At 44.4% G+C, this 20,823-nt stretch overlaps 1 protein-coding gene and 1 pseudogene across 2 annotated transcripts in view; one reads left to right on the forward strand and one right to left on the reverse strand.

The window, feature by feature from the left end:
• FLT3 (fms related receptor tyrosine kinase 3) overlaps positions 1-20,823 on the forward strand; it is an 83,536-nt gene that overhangs the window by 53,541 nt on the left and 9,172 nt on the right. Inside the window, exons 13-19 of the mRNA XM_082435552.1 lie at positions 506-612; positions 699-831; positions 921-1,025; positions 4,568-4,678; positions 5,706-5,859; positions 7,660-7,742; positions 17,171-17,298. Coding sequence (XP_082291678.1) covers positions 506-612; positions 699-831; positions 921-1,025; positions 4,568-4,678; positions 5,706-5,859; positions 7,660-7,742; positions 17,171-17,298 — 821 coding nt within the window. The remainder of the gene's footprint in view (positions 1-505; positions 613-698; positions 832-920; positions 1,026-4,567; positions 4,679-5,705; positions 5,860-7,659; positions 7,743-17,170; positions 17,299-20,823) is intronic.
• LOC309647562 (large ribosomal subunit protein eL29 pseudogene) lies at positions 19,059-20,806 on the reverse strand (annotated as a pseudogene). Its single transcript has 2 exons — positions 20,802-20,806; positions 19,059-19,867 (listed from the first exon to the last, which is right to left on the reverse strand). The product of its transcript is annotated as a large ribosomal subunit protein eL29 pseudogene (transcript).

Genomic DNA, 20,823 nt, shown 5'->3' on the forward strand with positions numbered 1-20,823 from the left:
AGCTTCATAGTGGGAACACAAATTTCTTTTTAATTGAGGTATAGTTGATTTACAATGTTGTGTTAGTTTCTGATGTACAGCAAAGTGATGCAGTTTTATATAAATATATATATATATTCTTTTTCAGATTCTTTTCCATTATAGTTTATTACAAAATATTGAATATAGTTCCCTGTGCTATACAGTAGGACTGTGTCGTTTATCTAGTTTATATATAGTAGACGAACATCTTTTTTTATCTGACTTTCACATCCTGTGGGTTTAAATAGATGTAATTCTTAAAACCCCTAGTAAATGATTTTTTAAAATGGGTTCAGAATCATTTAAAATTTTCTGGGAAGGAATCGTTCTTTATATGAACATGGCCTGATTTTCTGTGGGGATAGCGTATTAGTAGAGGGCTTGTAGGTTCCTCAGACAGGATGTGAGACACTGTAACAAGCTTTCTGCTACAGTATCCACCAGGAATTCTCATCCACTGCTCCTTGATGCTCTTCCCTTGCAGGCCCCTTCCCTTTCATCCAGGACAACATCTCATTCTATGCAACAATTGGCCTCTGTCTTCCCTTTATTGCCGTTTTAACCATGCTAATTTGTCACAAGTACAAAAAGGTAAAAGCAAAGGTAAAATGTCATCATTGTGTCCCATTTCTGAAGAACTCTCTATGGCTAATCGACTCATTATTTCATCTCTGAAGCAATTTCGGTACGAAAGCCAGCTACAGATGGTGCAGGTGACCGGCTCTCTGGATAATGAGTACTTTTACATTGATTTCAGAGAATACGAATATGATCTGAAATGGGAGTTTCCAAGAGAAAATTTAGAATTTGGTAAGAATCAGATGTTCCAAATGTTTCTGTCGAGTTTCCTTCTTGTTGGAAAATCTTCAACATGCACTCACTCACCATGTGTCTTGCAGGGAAGGTCCTGGGATCGGGTGCTTTTGGGAAAGTGATGAATGCAACCGCCTATGGAATCAGTAAGACAGGGGTCTCAATCCAAGTTGCAGTCAAAATGCTGAAAGGTACGGTTACATCGATCAATAGCCACAGAGACGCACAAAGAGGGGAGGTGCCGCCTCCCACCTCCTCTTTTCCATCATTGCTATGGTTACTGCTTGCCATCCTTCAAAGCTAAAAAGAGAGCAAGTTGGGGTGGGTGTCAACCAAGTCATGAATATAAAATACAAGTCGTGAACACAAAACTCCACCTCTTCTTCCTCTTCTCTCTTTGTTTATGTTTTTTCAGCCTCAATATTTGGGGATACCATTGCTACAGGCAGCTGTGTGTCTTACATTTCGACACAGACTCTGGGTAGAAGAGGGAATTGGCGCCTTCTGTATCACTTCCCACTCATTTCTCATCTGCTGCCGCCTGGCTCTCCCTAACCTCCTCCCCTTAGTATCACTCACTTAGCAAGAGCGCCCCCAGCTGGCTTTGGCTAAGTGATCAGTGACGACCACCTCCACCATCACCATGAACCAAGCCTGTCTAATGGGCATTACTTGAATTTTTAGCATAAATTGGCACGACTGACTGTTCCCTCCATCTTTATTGTGCTTTCTTCCTTTGGTTTCCATGTCACCATATTCTTCTGGTTTCCTCCTACCCCTCTGACTGCTTCACAGTCCTTTGCTGGCCTCTCATCTTCTCACCCAGCTTCTCACCCAGCAGAGTTCCTGAAGGCTTGCTCCGGGGCCCCCTTCCCTTTTCACTCCGCATGCTCATGGGCTGTCTCAGCTTACCCGTGACCTCATCCCATGTACCAATTGTTCTCACGATTGCACCTCCCTTCTGAGCTTCAGGTTATGTCCAAGTGCTTGGACGTCTCCAGAGTCCCTTGAATTCAGCTTATTCAAATTGGTCTCCTCCAACTCTGGCTCTCTGTCAGCCCTCCCTCTCTCACTGATTGGTTGCGGGTACCACTGACTGGCCATGTGCCACCCAGGCCGGCCAACCAGAAACCTAGGACTGACTCATCCTTGAAACCATCCTCATTCTAATTCCCTGTAGGCTGTTCCTGTCAGGCTTCCTGCCTGGTGCCTCTTGAGTTCATCCTCTTTTCTCTTAACCTCTGTTACTACCACCCAGCCCAAGTCTACCCCTTCTGAATGGATGCACTAGCCTTCCAAGCAACTACCCTATATGCGCTCTTACCTCCTTTTGGATTCTGAAGCCCAGGTGATGGTTATGAAATGCAAAGCAGAGCATATAATTTTCCTACTTAACCTTTCCAGTTGCTTTTAATTTCTCTTGAACAGTCCACACAGCCCAGCACGACATGGCTGCAGCTCGCCTCTCCCCTCTCACCCCAGCGCAGCAGCACAGCCGGCTCTCAGTTCCTCTGGAGCACAGGGCTCCCTCCCACCTCAGGGCCTTTGCACAGGTCGTCCTTCTGCTTCTGCTTCCCCTTTCACGTCTTTATCGCCTGCTCCTCCTGTAGATCTCAGCTCAAATACCACTTGCTCAGGGAAGCCTTCTCTCACGCCACAGATGAGCTCAAGTTCCTTACTAGATCCTATATCCCAGCTCTCTGTGGGTTTTTTTCCCCCATAAAGTTGATCACAACTATAATTACATATTTGTTTAATTATTTAACTAATGTCTTAGCCGCCTCAGTAGTCTGTAAGCCTCATGAGGGTGGGTCTGTATGTTTTGCTATGCTGCCCTCTTTCTTGATCTTGGCCCATCCTGTTTTCAGGATGGCGTGTTCTTCCTCACCCTTCCCACTGTGAATTCACCTGGTTAACTCCTAGTTTCCCTCAGGTCTCAGCATAGACATTTGGTGTCCCCTTCCCCACCCTCCCTAAGGCTGGGTTAGGTGTCCCTCTTCTGTGGGAAAACACCCCTACTTTCATTTGCCATGTGGCATTTATTTTTTATTTGTATTTATTTTTTATTGAAGTATAGTTGATTTACAATGTTGTATTAGTTTCTGCTGTACTGCAAAGTGATTCAATTATACATATGTATACATTCTTTTTTATATTCTTTTCCATTATGGTTTATCACAGGATATTGATTATAGTTCCCTGTGCTATATAGTAGGACCTTGTTGTGTTTCCATTCTATATATAATAGTTTGCATCTGCTAATCCCAAACTCCCAATCCATCCTTCCCCCACCCCCCTCCCTCCTGGCAACTATAAGTCTGTTCTTTATGTCTGTGAGTCTGTTTCTGTTTCATAGATAGGTTTATTTGTGCCATGTGGCATTTATGACACTATATTGTAATTGTTCATTTACCTGTCTCCCCTTTCAAGGAGGCTCTAAGCTCCAGGAAGACAGGGGCTGTGTCTTTCTATCATTTATTCCCCCAAGGCCTGGCACATTGCCTCCTACACAGTAGGCATTCAATAAATAATTGTTGAATGAATGAATGAATGAAAGTCAGGTAGTGGTATATGAAAGTGCTTTGAAAGAGTTAAGCACACTGTAAAAATATATTCTTTTGGTCATGAGGAACAAGACATGGACAACTGAAAGCCACGAATCCCTATAAAACATGAGACAGTGGAAAACCTGAGGTACAGTGGGTCCCAGTGCACACAGTGAAGGATGTCACTCCCAGGCTAAGAAGTTGGAAATCAGGATGCCCCTGAGAGCTCACACAAGTCAAAACAGATGACATCAAAGCTCTGGGAAAGCCACATAAAGGCTACATGTCTTCCAGGACAAAATAATGATACCTGGAAATAGCTAATCAAATCTGCATTGAATGTAAAGAAAAGTTACTCTATCTGTAAGAAAGAATATGTTAACAGAGGTGGGGTGCCTGGAGAGGGAGGCCCAGAGACACTGCCCTTGCCTCTAGGGCTCCAGCACCCTCCCGGGCAGGGGTGTCCTGACCACCTGGGCACATTGGCCTCAATGACAGGAGACCTTTGAGTTCACCAATAAGTACCTCCATGCTATACTTCTAAGCGAGATGATGAATACAATTTGCCAAGCTCTCTAGACTTAACTCCAGGGAGAGTAAGTGGATACATTCTAGCCTACCCAGCAGTTCTGTTCCTCATGATCAATTAGGGAGTCTCTTGAGAACTTGGTCAGTGGGAATTGGTCTTCTTTGACCTTCTCACCATTGGCTCCACTGACAAATTTAAAATTCTAGACCTGAGGGTCACAGGCTGGAACCAACCACCCTCGCTGACATTCCCATCTTGTCACTCTATGACTTCAACAAATAAAAGTGTCAAAAAAAAAAAAAAGAAAAGTATGTTTCTCCCTTCAGCATATTTATTAACTTCAACTGTGGAGGAAAATCATGTATTATTATTATTTTGTTTTATTTTATTTTTTAAGGGTCAATTATAAAGATTTTTATTTTGTAGGTAGAGGAAAGTCCAGTAGAAAGGCACATTATTTGGTTCAACTTTCATGCTACAATCTTTGAAATTCTGCCTTAAAACATAGGGTATTATTATCCAGAATGTATGTATTATTGTATGTATTTTTAAATTTTATGCAAATCTACTCTGAACTGAGGAAAATTTTAATTTATTGAATAACCTAAAATACCTAATTTACTTCCGTTTTACGTTTGTAATGCCCTGCCATTGACAGAAAAAGCAGACAGCTCGGAAAGAGAGGCGCTCATGTCTGAACTCAAAATGATGACCCACCTAGGCAACCACGAGAATATTGTGAATCTGCTGGGGGCGTGCACCGTGTCAGGTAACCAGTTCGCACTAAGAACTCCTGATCGAAAACGTTTTAGCCTGAAGACAAAAAGGGCGTTTGTTCTCGTGTTTCTCTCCTTCTCTCAGTCACAGGGTGGGCCCCCAAACCCAAGTGGGACTGGACACACCTCACCCCAGAGTCAGATGGCTCAGTGTAGACCACGCCTGTCTTCATCGCAATGAGCCACATATTCTAACCTACTTAAAGGGACTTCCCTGGTGGTTCAGCGGTTAGGATTCTGGGCTTTCACTGCGTTGGCCCAGGTTCAATCCCTGGTCGGGGAACTAAGATCCTGCAAGTCGCGTGGCACAGCCAAAAAAAAAAAAAAAAAAAAAACCACAATAATAATAACAACGCTGCAGGTACATTTTGTGGTCTCTCTCTACCTGCTCAGAGGGTGCTTCTCCCTGGCTGTGGAGCTGGCCCAGATGCAGTGCTGAGCTGCACAGCTTGGCCATGGCCCTAACTGAGCTGCTTCAAGTAAGGCGTAGCCAACGAGGGGTTTCAAACTCTATTCTCCCAGAATCCAACGGAGCATGTGCTCTGATTCTCTCGCTTCTGCCTAGAAGTACCCGAACCCTGTGCCCAAGGGTCATTCCTTCTGGGACAGCCAGCCAGGCACTGGGACAGAGAAATAAAGAGAAAATGGATGTAAGAGGTGCCTAGGGATGTATTTCTCCCTCCTCGGGTAAACCACAAATCAGCTTATATTTACCAAGTGCTCACAACGCAGTCAACATTTTATTCCCAGTTGCAAACTGGAGAATTTAGGTGGCCAGTGGTTCTTGGTGAGGCCACATGGGCCAAAGTGGAAGGCAACAAGAGACAGCTTTCCAAGGAGTTTGAGCAAAAAACTGAAATTGAATTTAAAGTCCAAGAAGAGATAGGTTCAGAGAGAGTTGTACTCTCCCCAAGTCAGGGGAGAAGGGGGTTCTCATAGAGTATGGTCTCCGCTACACAGATGTCTGAAAAAAATTATTTGGTGTCTGTATACCTAAGATTAAAACTGTCACTATTTCAGGACCAATTTACTTGATTTTTGAATATTGTTGCTATGGCGACCTTCTCAACTATCTAAGAAGTAAAAGAGAAAAATTTCATAGGACGTGGACGGAGATTTTCAAGGAACATAATTTCAGTTTTTATCCCACTTTCCAATCACCCCCTAATTCCAGGTAAGAGACTGGGTCACAGTTTCATAATAATACATTACAGAACAGACAAAGTATGATGGTTAAACACACCCCACTGGCCAGTTTCTAAAGGCCGTCATCCAGCATTTTGTGTGGTCTGTGGGTTCTAAGACCTAGAAAGGTCTCTTATCTTTGTTATAGTTTCTCTGTTGATTTGAACAATGAGGCTTTCCCTTTCCTATAGTACAGGTACTGCAGCTGAACCAATTCTGTCCACTGGCGCCTAATCACATCCTAGACATATATTCAGTTTTAGGAAAGGTGCATTATTCAATATGTCAGGCCTCCTGGCTGACACATGGGTATTGGTAGAAAGAATGAACCCCTTTCCCAAAGCCCTTGATATATTCATAGAAAGTAGTGCAGGTCCTGGGAGTATTGCCCAAAAGAGCTCTAAACTCATAAATCGGATTTTTAAAAATTAGGATGGATTGATTGACATAATGATGGGGACAAAATCAAGTAGTGATAACATTTGTCTCTATGCTCTGCCTTGTATATTCTGCCATCTGTGGGATCCTGAGCGATTCTCAGTCCCAAGAGGGCTGTAGGTTTGGCGGGACGCTCGTCCTCATCCTTAGAAATTTCCTGCTAATTACCTGAACGTCATAGCTCGATAACACCCTTCTCTGAATGAATTCACAGGCACGCTGATAGAATGATTCTTCAATCCACGTGCATCCCTAGTTCCCTCCTACATGAAAGCTCTCCCTTTTTCTAAATGCGGATTTGTCAGAGACTGTTAGCTTTACTGGGGGACTTTTGGAGGATCCGTTTGAGATTCCTTGTTTTCTTAGCATGTAAGTTTCAGCTCACACCTCTGGCCTTCTAATGCTGAGACAGAGACCAGCGTCTTAACACCAGGGACCCCATGGAAACCCCATGCGTGTCTTCGTGCAGCTGCCCTTAAATCATTTCACACCAAACTTCCCTTTTACACTCGTTTCTCAGTTCATATTCCCAAACTGAGAGGATTCCGTAATGTCATCCGAATTCTAGAACAGAGAATCCGTGTGTGACCGGGACTCCATGGTGAGTGACAACAATGATGGTCACTCAGTGCCTTTGATTCATCCCAGTCACTGGGTGTTAAACACACTGAAGCAATTACTTTGGGAATATTTGTGGTCTGAAAGCATTAAGCTATTTTCTAAAGATGTGGACATTGTAATTGGGGTAAACTATTATGCTGGAATAAACTGAATCATTGTCTGTATATAACGTATACAAAATTCCTCAGTGAAAAGTTCTACATTATACACAGTAAAAGAGATTTTCCTTATTACTGTTTATTAATTTCACAGGAAAAGGGAATGAGCTTTACAAAGGCCAACTTGGAAAAAAAACAAAGGATGATGAAACACTAAAAGGTCTCTATAGAAGATCTGTATTACATGGACCTTTATAGGGAAAGTCACACCCTTTTTTAGCTTCGTGATTTCAGCAAAGCATATTTATCTCACCCAGCCTAGTTTTTCTTTTATAAAATGTGACTTTGACACCCAGCTTGTAGGGTTGTGGGAAGGACTGAGTGAGGTCCTCTTTGAACCGTAAGATTCCATACAGATAACAGGGACCACTCTTATCCTTGTTCGACAGACAGGCTCAATTACACAGATGTGTTTAAGGTCCACACACACAAAAAGGACAAGTTGATGCCATGCTTTTAATTTAAAAGCCCATTTATAATTGGAATTCATTTATTTGATGAATTGTATTTTTTCTAATAAAATGTCTACTCAGAAGAAGAACATAAACAATGAAATAACTTTTCTTTAATAGTATGCCTGGTTCAAGAGAAGTCCAAATACACCCGGACTCAGATCCTGTCTCAGGGTTCAATGGGAATTCATTTCAATCCGAAGGTAATATTTTATTCTAAATAGTACCACTTCCAAATAGAAATGGATACAAGAGTTCTGTGTTAGCTATTTTTTTTTTTTTTTAACATCTTTATTGAAGTATAATTGCCTTACAATGGTGTGTTAGCTTCTGCTTTATAACAAAGTGAATCAGTTATACATATACAATATGTTCCCATTTCTCTTCCCTCTTGCATCTCCCTCCCTCCCACCCTCCCCATCCCATCCCTCTAGATGGTCACAAAGCACCGAGCTGATCTCCCTGTGCTATGCGGCTGCTTCCCACTAGTTATCTATTTTACATTTGGTAGTGTATATATGTCCATGACACTCTCTTACCCTGTCACATCTCACCCCACCCCCTCCCCATATCCTCAAGTCCATTCTCTAGTAGGTCTGTGTCTTTATTCCCGTCTTGCCACTAGGTTCTTCATGGCCTTTTTTTTTTTTTTTTTTTTCCCCTTAGATTCCGTATATATGTGTTAGCATACTGTATTTGTTTTTCTCTTTCTGACTTACTTCACTCTGTATGACAGACTCTAACTCCATCCACCTCATTACAAATACCTCCATTTCATTTCTTTTTATGGCTGAGTAATATTCCATTGTATATATGTGCCACATCTTCTTTATCCATTCATCTGTCGATGGACATTTAGATTGCTTCCATGTCCTGGCTATTGTAAATAGAGCTGCAATGAACATTTTGGTACATGACTCTTTTTGACCTATGGTTTTCTCAGGGTATATGCCCAGTAGTGGGATTGCTGGGTCGTATGGTAGTTCTATTTGTAGTTTTTTAAGGAACCTCCATACTGTTCTCCATAGTGGCTGTATCAATTTACATTCCCACCAACAGTGCAAGAGTGTTCCCTTTCCTCCACACCCTCTCCAGCATTTATTGTTTCTAGATTTTTTGATGATGGCCATTCTGACCGGTGTGAGATGATATCTCATTGTAGTTTTGATTTGCATTTCTCTAATGATTAATGATGTTGAGCATTCTTTCATGTGTCTGTAGGCCATCTGTATATCTTCTTTGGAGAAATGTCTATTTAGGTCTTCGGCCCATTTTTGGATTGGGTTGTTCGTTTTTTTGTTATTGAGCTGCATGAGCTGCTTGTAAATCTTGGAGATTAATCCTTTGTCAGTTGCTTCATTTGCAAATATTTTCTCCCATTCTGATGGTTGTCTTTTGGTCTTGTTTATGGTTTCCTTTGCTGTGCAAAAGCTTTTAAGTTTCATTAGGTCCCATTTGTTTATTTGTGTTCTTATTTCCATTTCTCTGGGAGCTGGGTCAAAAAGAATCTTGCTGTGATGTATGTCATAGAGTGTTCTGCCTATGTTTTCCTCTAAGAGTTTGATAGTGTCTGCCCTTACACTTAGGTCTTTAATCCATTTTGAGTTTATTTTTGTGCATGGTGTCAGGGAGTGTTCTATTTTCATACTTTTACATGTACCTGTCCAATTTTCCCAGCACCACTTATTGAAGAGGCTGTCTTTTCTCCACTGTATATGCTTGCCTCCTTTATCAAAAATAAGGTGCCCATATGTGTGTGGGTTTATCTCTGGGCTTTCTATCCTGTTCCATTGATCTATATTTCTGTTTTTGTGCCAGTACCAAACTGTCTTGATTACTGAAGCTTTGTAATATAGTCTGAAGTCAGGGAGCCTGATTCCCCCAGCTCCATTTTTCGTTCTCAAGATTGCTTTGGCTATTCGGGGTCTTTTGTGTTTCCATACAAATTGTGAAATTTTTTGTTCTAGTTCTGTGAAAAATGCCAGTGGTAGTTTGATAGGGATTGCATTGAATCTGTAGATTGCTTTGGGTAGTAGAGTCATTTTCACAATGTTGATTCTTCCAATCCAGGAACATGGTATATCTCTCCATCTATTTGTATCATCTTTAATTTCTTTCATCAGTGTCTTATAATTTTCTGCATACAGGTCTTTTGTCTCCTTAGGTAGGTTTATTCCTAGATATTTTATTCTTTTTGTTGCAATGGTAAATGGGAGTGTTTTCTTAATTTCACTTTCAGATTTTTCGTCATTAGTGTATAGAAATGCAAGAGATTTCTGTGCATTAATTTTGTATCCTGCTACTTTACCAAATTCATTGATTAGCTCTAGGAGTTTTCTGGTAGCATCTTTAGGATTCTCTATGTATAGTATCATGTCATCTGCAAATAGTGACAGCTTTACTTCTTCTTTTCCGATTTGGATTCCTTTTATTTCTTTGTCTTCTCTGATTGCTGTGGCTAACACTTCCAAAACTATGTTGAATAATAGTGGTGAGAGTGGGCAACCTTGTCTTGTTCCTGATCTTAGTGGAAATGGTTTCAGTTTTTCCCCATTGAGGACAATGTTGGCTGTGGGTTTGTCATATATGGCCTTTATTATGTTGAGGAAAGTTCCCTCTATGCCTACTTTCTGCAGGGCTTTTATCATAAATGGGTGTTGAATTTTGTCGAAAGCTTTCTCTGCATCTATTGAGATGATCATATGGTTTTTCTCCTTCAGTTTGTTAATATGATGTATCACATTGATTGATTTGCGTATATTGAAGAATCCTTGCATTCCTGGGATAAACCCCACTTGATCATGGTGTATGATCCTTTTAATGTGCTGTTGGATTCTGTTTGCTAGTATTTTGTTGAGGATTTTTGCATCTATGTTCATCAGTGATATTGGCCTGTAGTTTTCTTTCTTTGTGACATCTTTGTCTGGTTTTGGTATCAGGGTGATGGTGGCCTCGTAGAATGAGTTTGGGAGTGTTCCTCCCTCTGCAATATTTTGGAAGAGTTTGAGAAGGATAGGTGTTAGCTCTTCTCTAAATGTTTGATAGAATTCACCTGTGAAGCCATCTGGTCCTGGGCTTTTGTTTGTTGGAAGGTTTTTAATCACAGTTTCAATTTCAGTGCTTGTGATTGGTCTGTTCATATTTTCTATTTCTTCCTGGTTCAGTCTTGGCAGTTTGTGCCTTTCTAAGAATCTGTCCATTTCTTCCAGGTTGTCCATTTTATTGGCATAGAGTTGCTTGTAGTAATCTCTCATGATCTTTTGTATTTCTGCAGTGTCAGTGGTTACTTCTCCTTTTTCATTTCTAATTCTATTGATCTGAGTCTTCTCCCTTTTTCTCTTGATGAGTCTGGCTAATGGTTTATCAATTTTGTTTATCTTCTCAAAGAACCAGCTTTTAGTTTCATTGATTTTTGCTATTGTTTCCTTCATTTCTTTTTCATTTATTTCTGACCTGATCTTTATAATTTCTTTCCTTCTGCTGGCTTTGGGGTTTTTTTGTTCTTCTTTCTCTAATTGCTTTAGGTGCAAGGTTAGGTTGTTTATTCGAGATGTTTCCTGTTTCTTGAGGTAGGCTTGTATTGCTATAAACTTCCCTCTTAGCACTGCTTTTGCTGCGTCCCATAGGTTTTGGGTCGTCGTATCTCCATTGTCATTTGTTTCTAGGTATTTTTTGATTTCCCCTTTGATTTCTTCAGTGATCACTTCGTTATTAAGTAATGTATTGTGTAGCCTCCATGTGTTTGTATTTTTTACAGGTCTTTTCCTGTAATTGATATCTAGTCTCATAGCGTTGTGGTCGGAAAAGATACTTGATACGATTTCAATTTTCTTAAATTTACCAAGGCTTGATTTGTGACCCAAGATATGATCTATCCTGGAGAATGTTCCATGAGCACTTGAGAAAAATGTGTATTCTGTTGTTTTTGGATGGAATGTCCTATAAATATCAATTAAGTCTATCTTGTTTAATGTATCATTTAAAGCTTGTGTTTCCTTATTTATTTTCATTTTGGATGATCTGTCCATTGGTGAGAGTGGGGTGTTAAAGTCCCCTACTATGATTGTGTTGCTGTCGATTTCCCCTTTTATGGCTGTTAGTATTTGCCTTATGTATTGAGGTGCTCCTATGTTGGGTGCATAAATATTTACAATTGTTATACCTTCCTCTTGTATCGATCCCTTGATCATTATATAGTGTCCTTCTTTGTCTCTTGTAATAGTCTGTATTTTAAAGTCTATTTTGTCTGATATGAGAATTGCTACTCCAGCTTTCTTTTGATTTCCATTTGCATGGAATATCTTTTTCCATCCCCTCACTTTCAGTCTATATGTGTCTCTAGGTCTGAAGTGGGTCTCTTGTAGACAGCATATATATGGGTCTTGTTTTTGTATCCATTCAGCTAGCCTGTGTCTTTTGGTGGGAGCATTTAATCCATTTACATTCAAGGTAATTATCGATATGTATGTTCCTATTCCCATTTTCTTAAATGTTTTGGGTTTGTTATTGTAGGTGTTTTCCTTCTCTTGTGTTTCTTGCCTAGAGAAGTTCCTTTAGCATTTGTTGTAAAGCTGGTTTGGTGGTGCTGAACTCTCTCAGCTTTTGCTTGTCTGTAAAGGTTTTAATTTCTCCATCGAATCTGAATGAGATCCTTGCTGGGTAGTGTAATCTTGGTTGCAGGTTTTTCTCCTTCATCACTTTAAGTATATCCTGCCACTCCCTTCTGGCTTGCAGAGTTTCTGCTGAAAGATCAGATGTTAACCTTATGGGGATTCCCTTGTGTGTTATTTGTTTTTTTTCCCTTGCTGCCTTTAATATGTTTTCCTTATATTTAATTTTTGACAGTTTGATTAATATGTGTCTTGGTGTGTTTCTCCTTGGGTTTATCCTGTATGGGACTCTCTGTGCTTCCAGGACTTGATTAACTATTTCCTTTCCCATATTAGGGAAGTTTTCAACTATAATCTCTTCAAATATCTTCTCAGTCCCTTTCTTTTTCTCTTCTTCTTCTGGGACCCCTATAATTCGAATGTTGGCGCGTTTAATGTTGTCCCAGAGGTCTCTGAGACTGTCCTCAGTTCTTTTCATTCTTTTTTCTTTATCCTGCTCTGCAGTAGTTATTTCCACCATTTTATCTTCCAGGTCACTTATCCTTTCTTCTGCCTCAGTTATTCTGCTATTGATCCCATCTAGAGTATTTTTAATTTCATTTATTGTGGTTTTCATCATTGCTTGGTTCCTCTTTAGTTCTTCTACGTCCTTGTTAAATGTTTCTTGCATTTTGTCTATTCTATTTCCAAGATTTTGGATCATCCTTACTATCATTATTCTGAATTCTTTTTCAGGTAGACTACCTATTTCCTCTTCATTTGTTAAGTCTGGTATGTTCTGACCCTGCTCCTTCATCTGCTGTGTGTTTTTCTGTCGTCTCATTTTGCTTATCTTACTGTGTTTGGGGTCTCCTTTTCACAGGCTGCAGGTTCGTAGTTCCTGTTGTTTTTGGTATCTGTCCCCAGTGGCTAAGGTTGGTTCAGTGGGTTGTGTAGGCTTCCTGGTGGAGGGAACTAGTGCCTGAGCTCTGGTGGATGAGGTTGGCTCTTGTCTTTCTGGTGGGCACGTCCACGTCTGGTGGTGTATTTTGGGGTGTCTGTGGCCTTATTATGATTTTAGGCAGCCTCTCTGCTAATGGATGGGGCTGTGTTCCTGTCTTGCTAGTTGTTTGGCATACGGTGTCCAGCACTGTAGCTTGTTGGTCGTTGAGTGAAGCTGGGTCTTGATGTTGAGATGGAGATCTCTGAGAGATTTTTGCCGTTTGGTATTACGTGAAGCTGGGAGGTCTCTTGTGGACCAGTGTCCTGAAGTTGGCTCTCCCACCTCAGAGGCACGGCCCTGATGCCTGGCTGGAGCACCAAGAGCCTTTCGTCCACACGGCTCAGAGTAAAAGGGAGAAAAAATAGAAAGAAAGAAAGAAAGAGGCTATAATATAGTGAAGTAAAATAAAGCTATTGTAAAGCAAAGCTATACAGACAAAATCGCACCCAGAAGCATATACATATACACTCACAAATAAAGGAAAAGGGGAAAAATTAATATATCCTGCTCCCAAAGTCCACCTCCTGAATTTGGGATGATTCGTTGTCTATTCAGGTATTCACCAGATGCAGGCACATCAAGTTGTTTGTGGAGTTTTAATCCGCTGCTTCTAAGGTTGCTGGGAGAGATTTCCCCTTATCTTCCCTGTTCGCACAGTTCCTGGGGTTCAGCTTTGGATTTGGACCCGCCTCTGCGTGTAGGTCGCCTGAGGGCGTCTATTCCCCGCACAGACAGGACGGGGTTAAAGGAGCAGCTGCTTCGGGGGCTCTGGCTCCCTCAGGCCGCGGGGAGGGAGGTGTACAGAGGAGGCGGGGTGAGCCTGCGGCGGCCGAGGCCGGCGTGACGTTGCACCAGCCTGAGGTGGGCAGTGCGTTCTCCCAGGGAACTTGTCCCCGGATCACGGGACCCTGGCAGTGGCGGGCTGCACAGGCTCCCGGGAGGGGCGATGTGGAGAGTGACTTGTGCTCACACACAGGCTTTTTGGAGGCGGCAGCAGCAGCCCCAGCGTCTCACGCCCGTCTCTGGGGTCCGTGCTGATCGCCGCGGCTCACGCCTTTCTCTGGAGTTCGTTTAGGCGGCACTCTGAATCCCCTCTCCTTGCGCGCCGCGAAACAAAGAGGCAAGAAAAAGTCTCTTGCCTCTTCGGCAGCTGCAGACTTTTTCCCGGACTCCCTACCAGCCAGCTGTGGTGCGCTAACCCCTTCAGGCTGTGTTCACGCCGCCAGCCCCAGTCCTCTCCCTGCGATCCGACCCAACCGAAGCCGAGCCTCAGCTCCCAGCCCCGCCCGCCGAGCAGACAAGCCTCTCGGGCTGGTGAGTGCTGCTCGGCGCCGAGCCTCTGTGCGGGAGTCTCTCCGTTTTTTTCCTCTGCGCCCCTGTTGCTGTGGGGTCTGCGGTGATCGCCGCGGCTCGCGCCCTTCTCTGGAGTTCGTTTAGGCGGCGCTCTGAATCCCCTCTCCTTGCGCGCCGCGAAACAAAGAGGCAAGAAAAAGTCCCTTGCCTCTTGGGCAGCTGCAGACTTTTTCCCGGTCTCCCTCCCAGCCCGCTGTTGTGCGCTAATCCCTTCAGGCTGTGTTCACGCTGCCAGCCTCAGTCCTCTCCCTGCGATCCGACCGAAGCCGAGCCTCAGCTCCCAGCCCCGCCCGCCCCGGCGGGGGAGCAGACAAGCCTCTCGGGCTGGAGAGTGCTGCTCGGCGCCGAGCCTCCGTGCGGGAACCTCTCCGTTTTTCCCTCTGCGCCCCTGTTGCTGTGGGATCCGCGCTGGTAGCTGCGGCTCGCGCCCGTCTCTGAAGTTCGTTTAGGCAGCGCTCTGAATCCCCTCTCCTCGCGCACCAGGAAACAAAGAGGGAAGAAAAAGTCTCTTGCCTCTTCGGCAGCTGCAGACTTTTTCCCGGACTCCCTCCCGGCCAGCTGTGGTGCACTAACGCCTTCAGGCTGTGTTCACGCCGCCAACCCCAGTCCTCTCCCTGCGATCCGACCGAAGCCCGAGCCTCAGCTCCCAGCCCCGCCCGCCCCGGCGGGTGAGCAGACAAGCCTCTCGGGCTGGAGAGTGCTGCTCGGCGCCGAGCCTCCGTGCGGGAACCTCTCCGCTTTGCCCTCCGCACCCCTGTTGCTGCGCTCTCCTCCGTGGCTCCGAAGCTTCCCCCCTCTGCCACCCGCAGTCTCCGCCCGCGAAGGGGCTTCCTAGTGCGTGGAAATCTTTCCTCCTTCACGGCTCCCTCCCACTAGTGCAGGTGCCGTCCCTATTCTTTTGTCTCTGTTATTTCTTTTTTCTTTTGCCCTACCCAAGTACGGGGGGAGTTTCTTGCCTTTTTGGAGGTCGGACGTTTTCTGCCAGCGTTCAGTGGGTGTTCTGTAGGAGCAGTTCCACGTGTAGATGTATTTCTACTGTATCTGTGGGAAGGAAGGTGATCTCCGCGTCTTACTCTTCCGCCATCTTCCCGAGGACCCCCCTGTGTTAGCTATTTTTAAAAAGTGTGTAAATGCAAAAGCATATTTATCTTTGCTAATGTCATCTATAGGCTTTATTAATGCATATTTGCTTTATAGCGTTTTTAAAAAATAAATTTATTTATGGCTGCATTGGGTCTTCGTTGCTACGACTAGGCTTTCTCTAGTTGCGGTGAGCGGGGGCTACTCTTCGTTGCGATGCACGGGCTTCTCACTGCGGTGGCTTCTCTTGTTGTGGAGCACGGGCTCTAGGCACGTGGGCTTCAGTAATTGTGGCTCGTGGGCTCTAGAGCGCAGGCTCAGTAGTTGTGGCGCACGGGCTTAGTTGCTCCGTGGCATGTGGTATCTTCCCGGACCAGGGATCGAACGGTGTCCCCTGCATTGGCAGGCGGATTCTTAACCACTGCACCACCAGGGAAGTCCCAATGCATATTTACTTTAAAGGTAGTGAAAAGCCACCAGTTTAGTAGTGTGAATTTTATGTCAATGTTTCTACTAACAAACACTGAGAGCTATTTTATTTGATCACGTTATTCTTTTTAAAAGTCGTAAATTGGGACTTTCCTGGCAGGTCAGTGGTTAAGAGTCTGCGCTTCCACTGCAGGGGGCATGGGTTCGATTCCTGGTTGGGGAACTAAGATCCCACAAGCCACACAGTGCGGAAAAAAAAAAAAAGGATTAATTAGAAGAACATTAAGGACTTCCCTGGTGGCGCAGGGTTAAGAATCCGACTACCAGTGCAGGGGACACCGGTTCCATCCCTGGTCCGGGAAGATCCCACATGCCGTGGAGCAACTAAACCCGTGCGCCACAACTACTGAGCCTGCGCTCTAGAGCCCGGGCTCCGCAACAAGAGAAGCCACGATAGTGAGAGGCCCGCGCACCGCAACGAAGAGTAGCCCCCGCTCGCCGCAACTAGAGAAAGCCCGTGCGCAGCAACAAAGACCCAACGCAGCCAAAAATAAATAAATTTATTATTAAAAAAAGAAACTTTAGTGGTGTCACACACACAATGAAAAGTTTCATTCCCCTTTAAAAAAAAAAAGAACATTAAGTGCACAAACAGTTCATAAAATGTAGTAGATAATTGGTAATTCTTTTTCCAGTGTGACAAAACTACCTAGTGCAAAGGAAACCCCTGACTCATCCCCAGAGAGCTGGAGAATTCACTCCTCTAACCAAAGAGAATCTTTAGGTGATCCTTCCTGGGCTGCACAGTTCTCTGCATAAATAGGTTAGCCCTGGTGCCACCAGGAAGATGATGTATTAGCTCCATTGGTACATGAGGTGCTCACAGAGATTTATGAGACAACTTCTTTTCTTTTTTTTAATTGAAGTGTAGCCGACGTACAATATTATATGTTACAGGTGTACTATATGGTGATTCACAATTTTAAAGGTTCTACTCCATTTATAGTCATTATAGAATATCAGCTATATTCCCTGTGTTGTGCAATATATCCTTGTAGCTTATTTTATACATAATAGTTTGTACCTCTAAATCCCCTCCCCCTATCTTGCCCCTCCCCCTTCCATAAGGCAACTTCTTTGCATTTTGGCAAAAATGAGGACCAGTTGTATTTTACAGATGAAACTGAATATGAAAACCAAAAAAGGCTGGAGGAAGAAGAGGACTTGAATGTACTTACCTTTGAAGATCTTCTTTGCTTTGCATATCAAGTGGCCAAAGGAATGGAATTTCTGGAATTTAAGTCGGTAAGCTCCTTTTAAAAAGGAAACTCACAATACCAACAACAAAAAGATAATTTTGAAGAAGAGATGTGGGGTTTTCTTTTTTTCTTGTTTATTTTAACTTGCAGCTCTTAAAGTCTGTCTTTCCCTCCCATTCACAGTTGGAGTCACCTAGGATGTTACATGGGCTCTTGGCTAATTATAGTATAAAGGTCAGGGATCCCTTATTAAATGATGGTTATCACAGCCCTCCCAGACGGTCCGAAGTCCCTGAAGCTTCCAGATAGGAAGTCCTCAGGAATCCCTCCTCAAAACCAGGTGTAGGAAAAAAAAAAAAAAAAAAAACCAGGTGTAGGCCTGTCGGACAGTCACTTCAGGTCGTTTAGACTGTGTCCTACTTTTTTTTTTTTTTTTTTTTTGCTACTTTATTTATTTATTTATTTATTTATAGCTGTGTTCGGTCTTCGTTTCGTGCGAGGGCTTTCTCTAGTTGCGGCAAGCGGGGGCCACTCTTCATCGCGGTGCGCGGGCCTCTCACTATCGCGGCCCCTCCCGTTGCGGGGCACAGGCTCCAGACGCGCAGGCTCAGCAGTTGTGGCTCACGGGCCCAGTTGCTCCGCGGCATGTGGGATCCTCCCAGACCAGGGCTCGAACCCGTGTCTCCTGCATTAGCAGGCAGATTCTCAACCACTGCGCCACCAGGGAAGCCCTGTGTCCTACTTTTGACCCAGGGGGTGAGCAGAGGCTCAGATCCCGGGTGGTCTTCAGGCCAAGCCAGCAGCCCAAGGCACCGGTGTCTCTTTCGAGAGTTTGCTGTGGGCTGGCAGCAGCCTTGGGGGTCTGCTAATCCCAGATCCACTGGGGCTGTGATGTGAAGACCTCAGAGACCCCTCACCCCGTGGACTCTACCCCAGTTTCGCATTCTTTCTAGAATATTCTTTCAGTCTTGCTTTTCTCTGACATCTCAGACGTCTGCTGCCTGTGAACCGATTTCAGCCATTCGTCTGGCTACTTCCTGTCCTCGTTTTCTTCCCTTCCACTACTTCTCTTTATTTCCCCAACTTTTTCCTCTCCTTTTCCCTTTGGTCTGCTAGTCTCTTCCTCCCTCTCCTCCACTGCCCTCTCTTGGCCTCCTCTCTCCTCTTTCTCCCTGAATTTGGAAAGAATAATTTCAGCTGTATTTTTTTTTTCTTTAAAAATGTACAGTCTCCAATATAATGTATTACATCAGTTATATCCCAGTTTTAAGAAAAAGATTAATGTGAAATAAATCAATAGCTTTGAAGAACAGGAAAAAAATTCCATTCAGGAGAGCAACCAAACTATGAAACAGGTTAAGATAAACAAGAAACACGTAAGATATGTTTCTTTCATGAAGAAACCTGTGAAACTTGATTAAAGGGCAAAAAGGAAGACCTGAATAAATGAGTTCTGTTTTGTTCATATGGGAGAGATTCACCGTTTAAAAGAAAAGTCAGTTCTCTCCAGATTAATCTGTATATTTCTCACAACCCCAATTAGAATCCCAAGGTTTTTTTTCACTCACGGATATTGAAAGTACATGTTGCTGTCTTTTCTTTTTTCTCTCTCCCTTTCTTTCTTCCTTCCTTCCTTCCTCCCTCCCTCCCTTCTTTCTTCCTTTCTTTCTCTTTTTCTTTCTTTCTTCCTTTCTTTTCTTTCTTTCTTTCTTTCTCTCTCTCTCTCTCTTTCCTTCCTTCCTTCCTTCCTTCCTTCCTTCCTTCCTTCCTTCCTTCCTTCCTTCCCTCCCTCCCTTACTTCCTTCCTTTTTACTGACAGGTCCTGCCTCAGGTTTATTTGTACCAATAGCACAGGAGGACACCAGCCCCATGCAGACAGCAGCCCAGGGCTCACACCAGTCCTTCTGTTTCCACATTGGCAGATAAAGGCCTCTACTCTGGAGCCTTTATGGAGGCCTAGGTATCTTTGGGAGCCGGAGCCGGAGCCGGAGCTGGACCCGCAGCTGCAGCTGCAGCCTTGGCCTTGGTTTGAGCCTCGGCCTGGGACTTTGGCCGGCAGAACCTGAGACCCTTGGCGATGCGGGAACGTTTCTTGAGCTTGGGGTGGGCAATATAGGCAAGCTGACTGAGCTTGTGGCTGCTCCCTTTGGGACCTTGCGTTTGGCCTCCTTGGGCTTTACGAGAGCCTTGACAGCTTCAGCAGTGCACTCGTGGCCCTGGCGTTGTTGGCCTGCATCTTCTTCAGGCCCTTCTTGTTGTGCTTCTTGGCAAAGCGCGTGTTCCTCGGGAACTCAGGGTCTACCCCCTTAAGAGATAGTTGTGATCGGGGTTTCTTGATGCCATTTCCGTGCCATTTTGGGGAGTGGCTGTGCATGCTGTGGTTCTTGGACTTGGCCACGTCTGCACCGGGGCCCACAGATCCCGAAGCACCTGGGACCGAAGAGAAAGAGCTGCCGTCTTTACTTTTCTTTTCCACAGTTGGGCGTCCTTGTCCTTGCTCAACAGTGAAAAGAATCACTGTCTCAGAATCCTTCCCCACCCCAGTCCCCGGGCCCTTTCCTCTCCTTGCGTTCCCTGCCGGCTGTTGGAGTATGTCTCCTCTCTCACCTCTGCATCTACAGTGGCACTGTCACCAGGTTCTTCACAGATGTTGAAGGCATCTGCCTAGACCGTCCAGCCCTGTTGCTGCCTGTTGTTAAGTAAATTCTCAAACTACTCACGATTGGAGGTCAAGGGGCACTGCCTTTTCTCCCCCTGGCCTTGTGATAAGAATGTCTTGAAGTATACCTGGTTTCTTGGAACTCTCTCCCGTTTTCCCTTTAGGCCGTCCCCCGTTCTCTAATTGCGTTAAGCGGGGGCTATTCTTAGCTGCGGTGCGCAGGCTTCTCATTGCGGTGGCTTCTCATTGTGGAGCACGGGCTCTAGGCGCGCGGGCTTCAGTAGTTGTGGCTCGCAGGCTCTAGAGCGCAGGCTCAGTAGTTGTGGCGCACAGGCTTAGTTGCTCCGTGGCATGTGGGATCTTCCCGGACCAGGGCTCGAACCTGTGTCCCCTGCATTGGCAGGCGGATTCTTAACCACTGCGCCACCAGGGAAGTCACTGTTCCTTTTAAAATCTTCCTCCGTGGAGTTAATTTTCTTGCCAAACCACTCGAGTTAAAGTCACGTCACCTCTCAATTCAGGAAGAGTTTCTAATTCCACTTTAGTCAACCTTCCCAAACTTCTAGTATTTTCCCTTTTTTTAAAAAATTTATTTATTTATTTTTGGCTGTGTCGGGTCTTCGTTTCTGTGCGCGGGCTTTCTCTAGTTGCGGCAAGCAGGGGCCACTCTTCATCGCGGTGCGCAGGCCTCTCACTGTCGCGGCCTCTCTTGTTGCGGAGCACAGGCTCCAGACGCGCAGGCTCAGTAATTGTGGCTCACGGGCCCAGTTGTTCCGCGGCATGTGGGATCTTCCCAGACCAGGGCTCGAACCCGTGTCCCCTGCATTGGCAGGCAGACTCTCAACCACTGCGCCACCAGGGAAGCCCCTTTTTTTTTTTTTTTATATTACGCCATTTTATTGCCAAAGGTAT

This window comes from Balaenoptera physalus, assembly GCF_965194825.1.
Source record: "Balaenoptera physalus genome assembly, chromosome: 18".
In the NCBI taxonomy this organism is placed as follows: domain Eukaryota; kingdom Metazoa; phylum Chordata; class Mammalia; order Artiodactyla; family Balaenopteridae; genus Balaenoptera; species Balaenoptera physalus.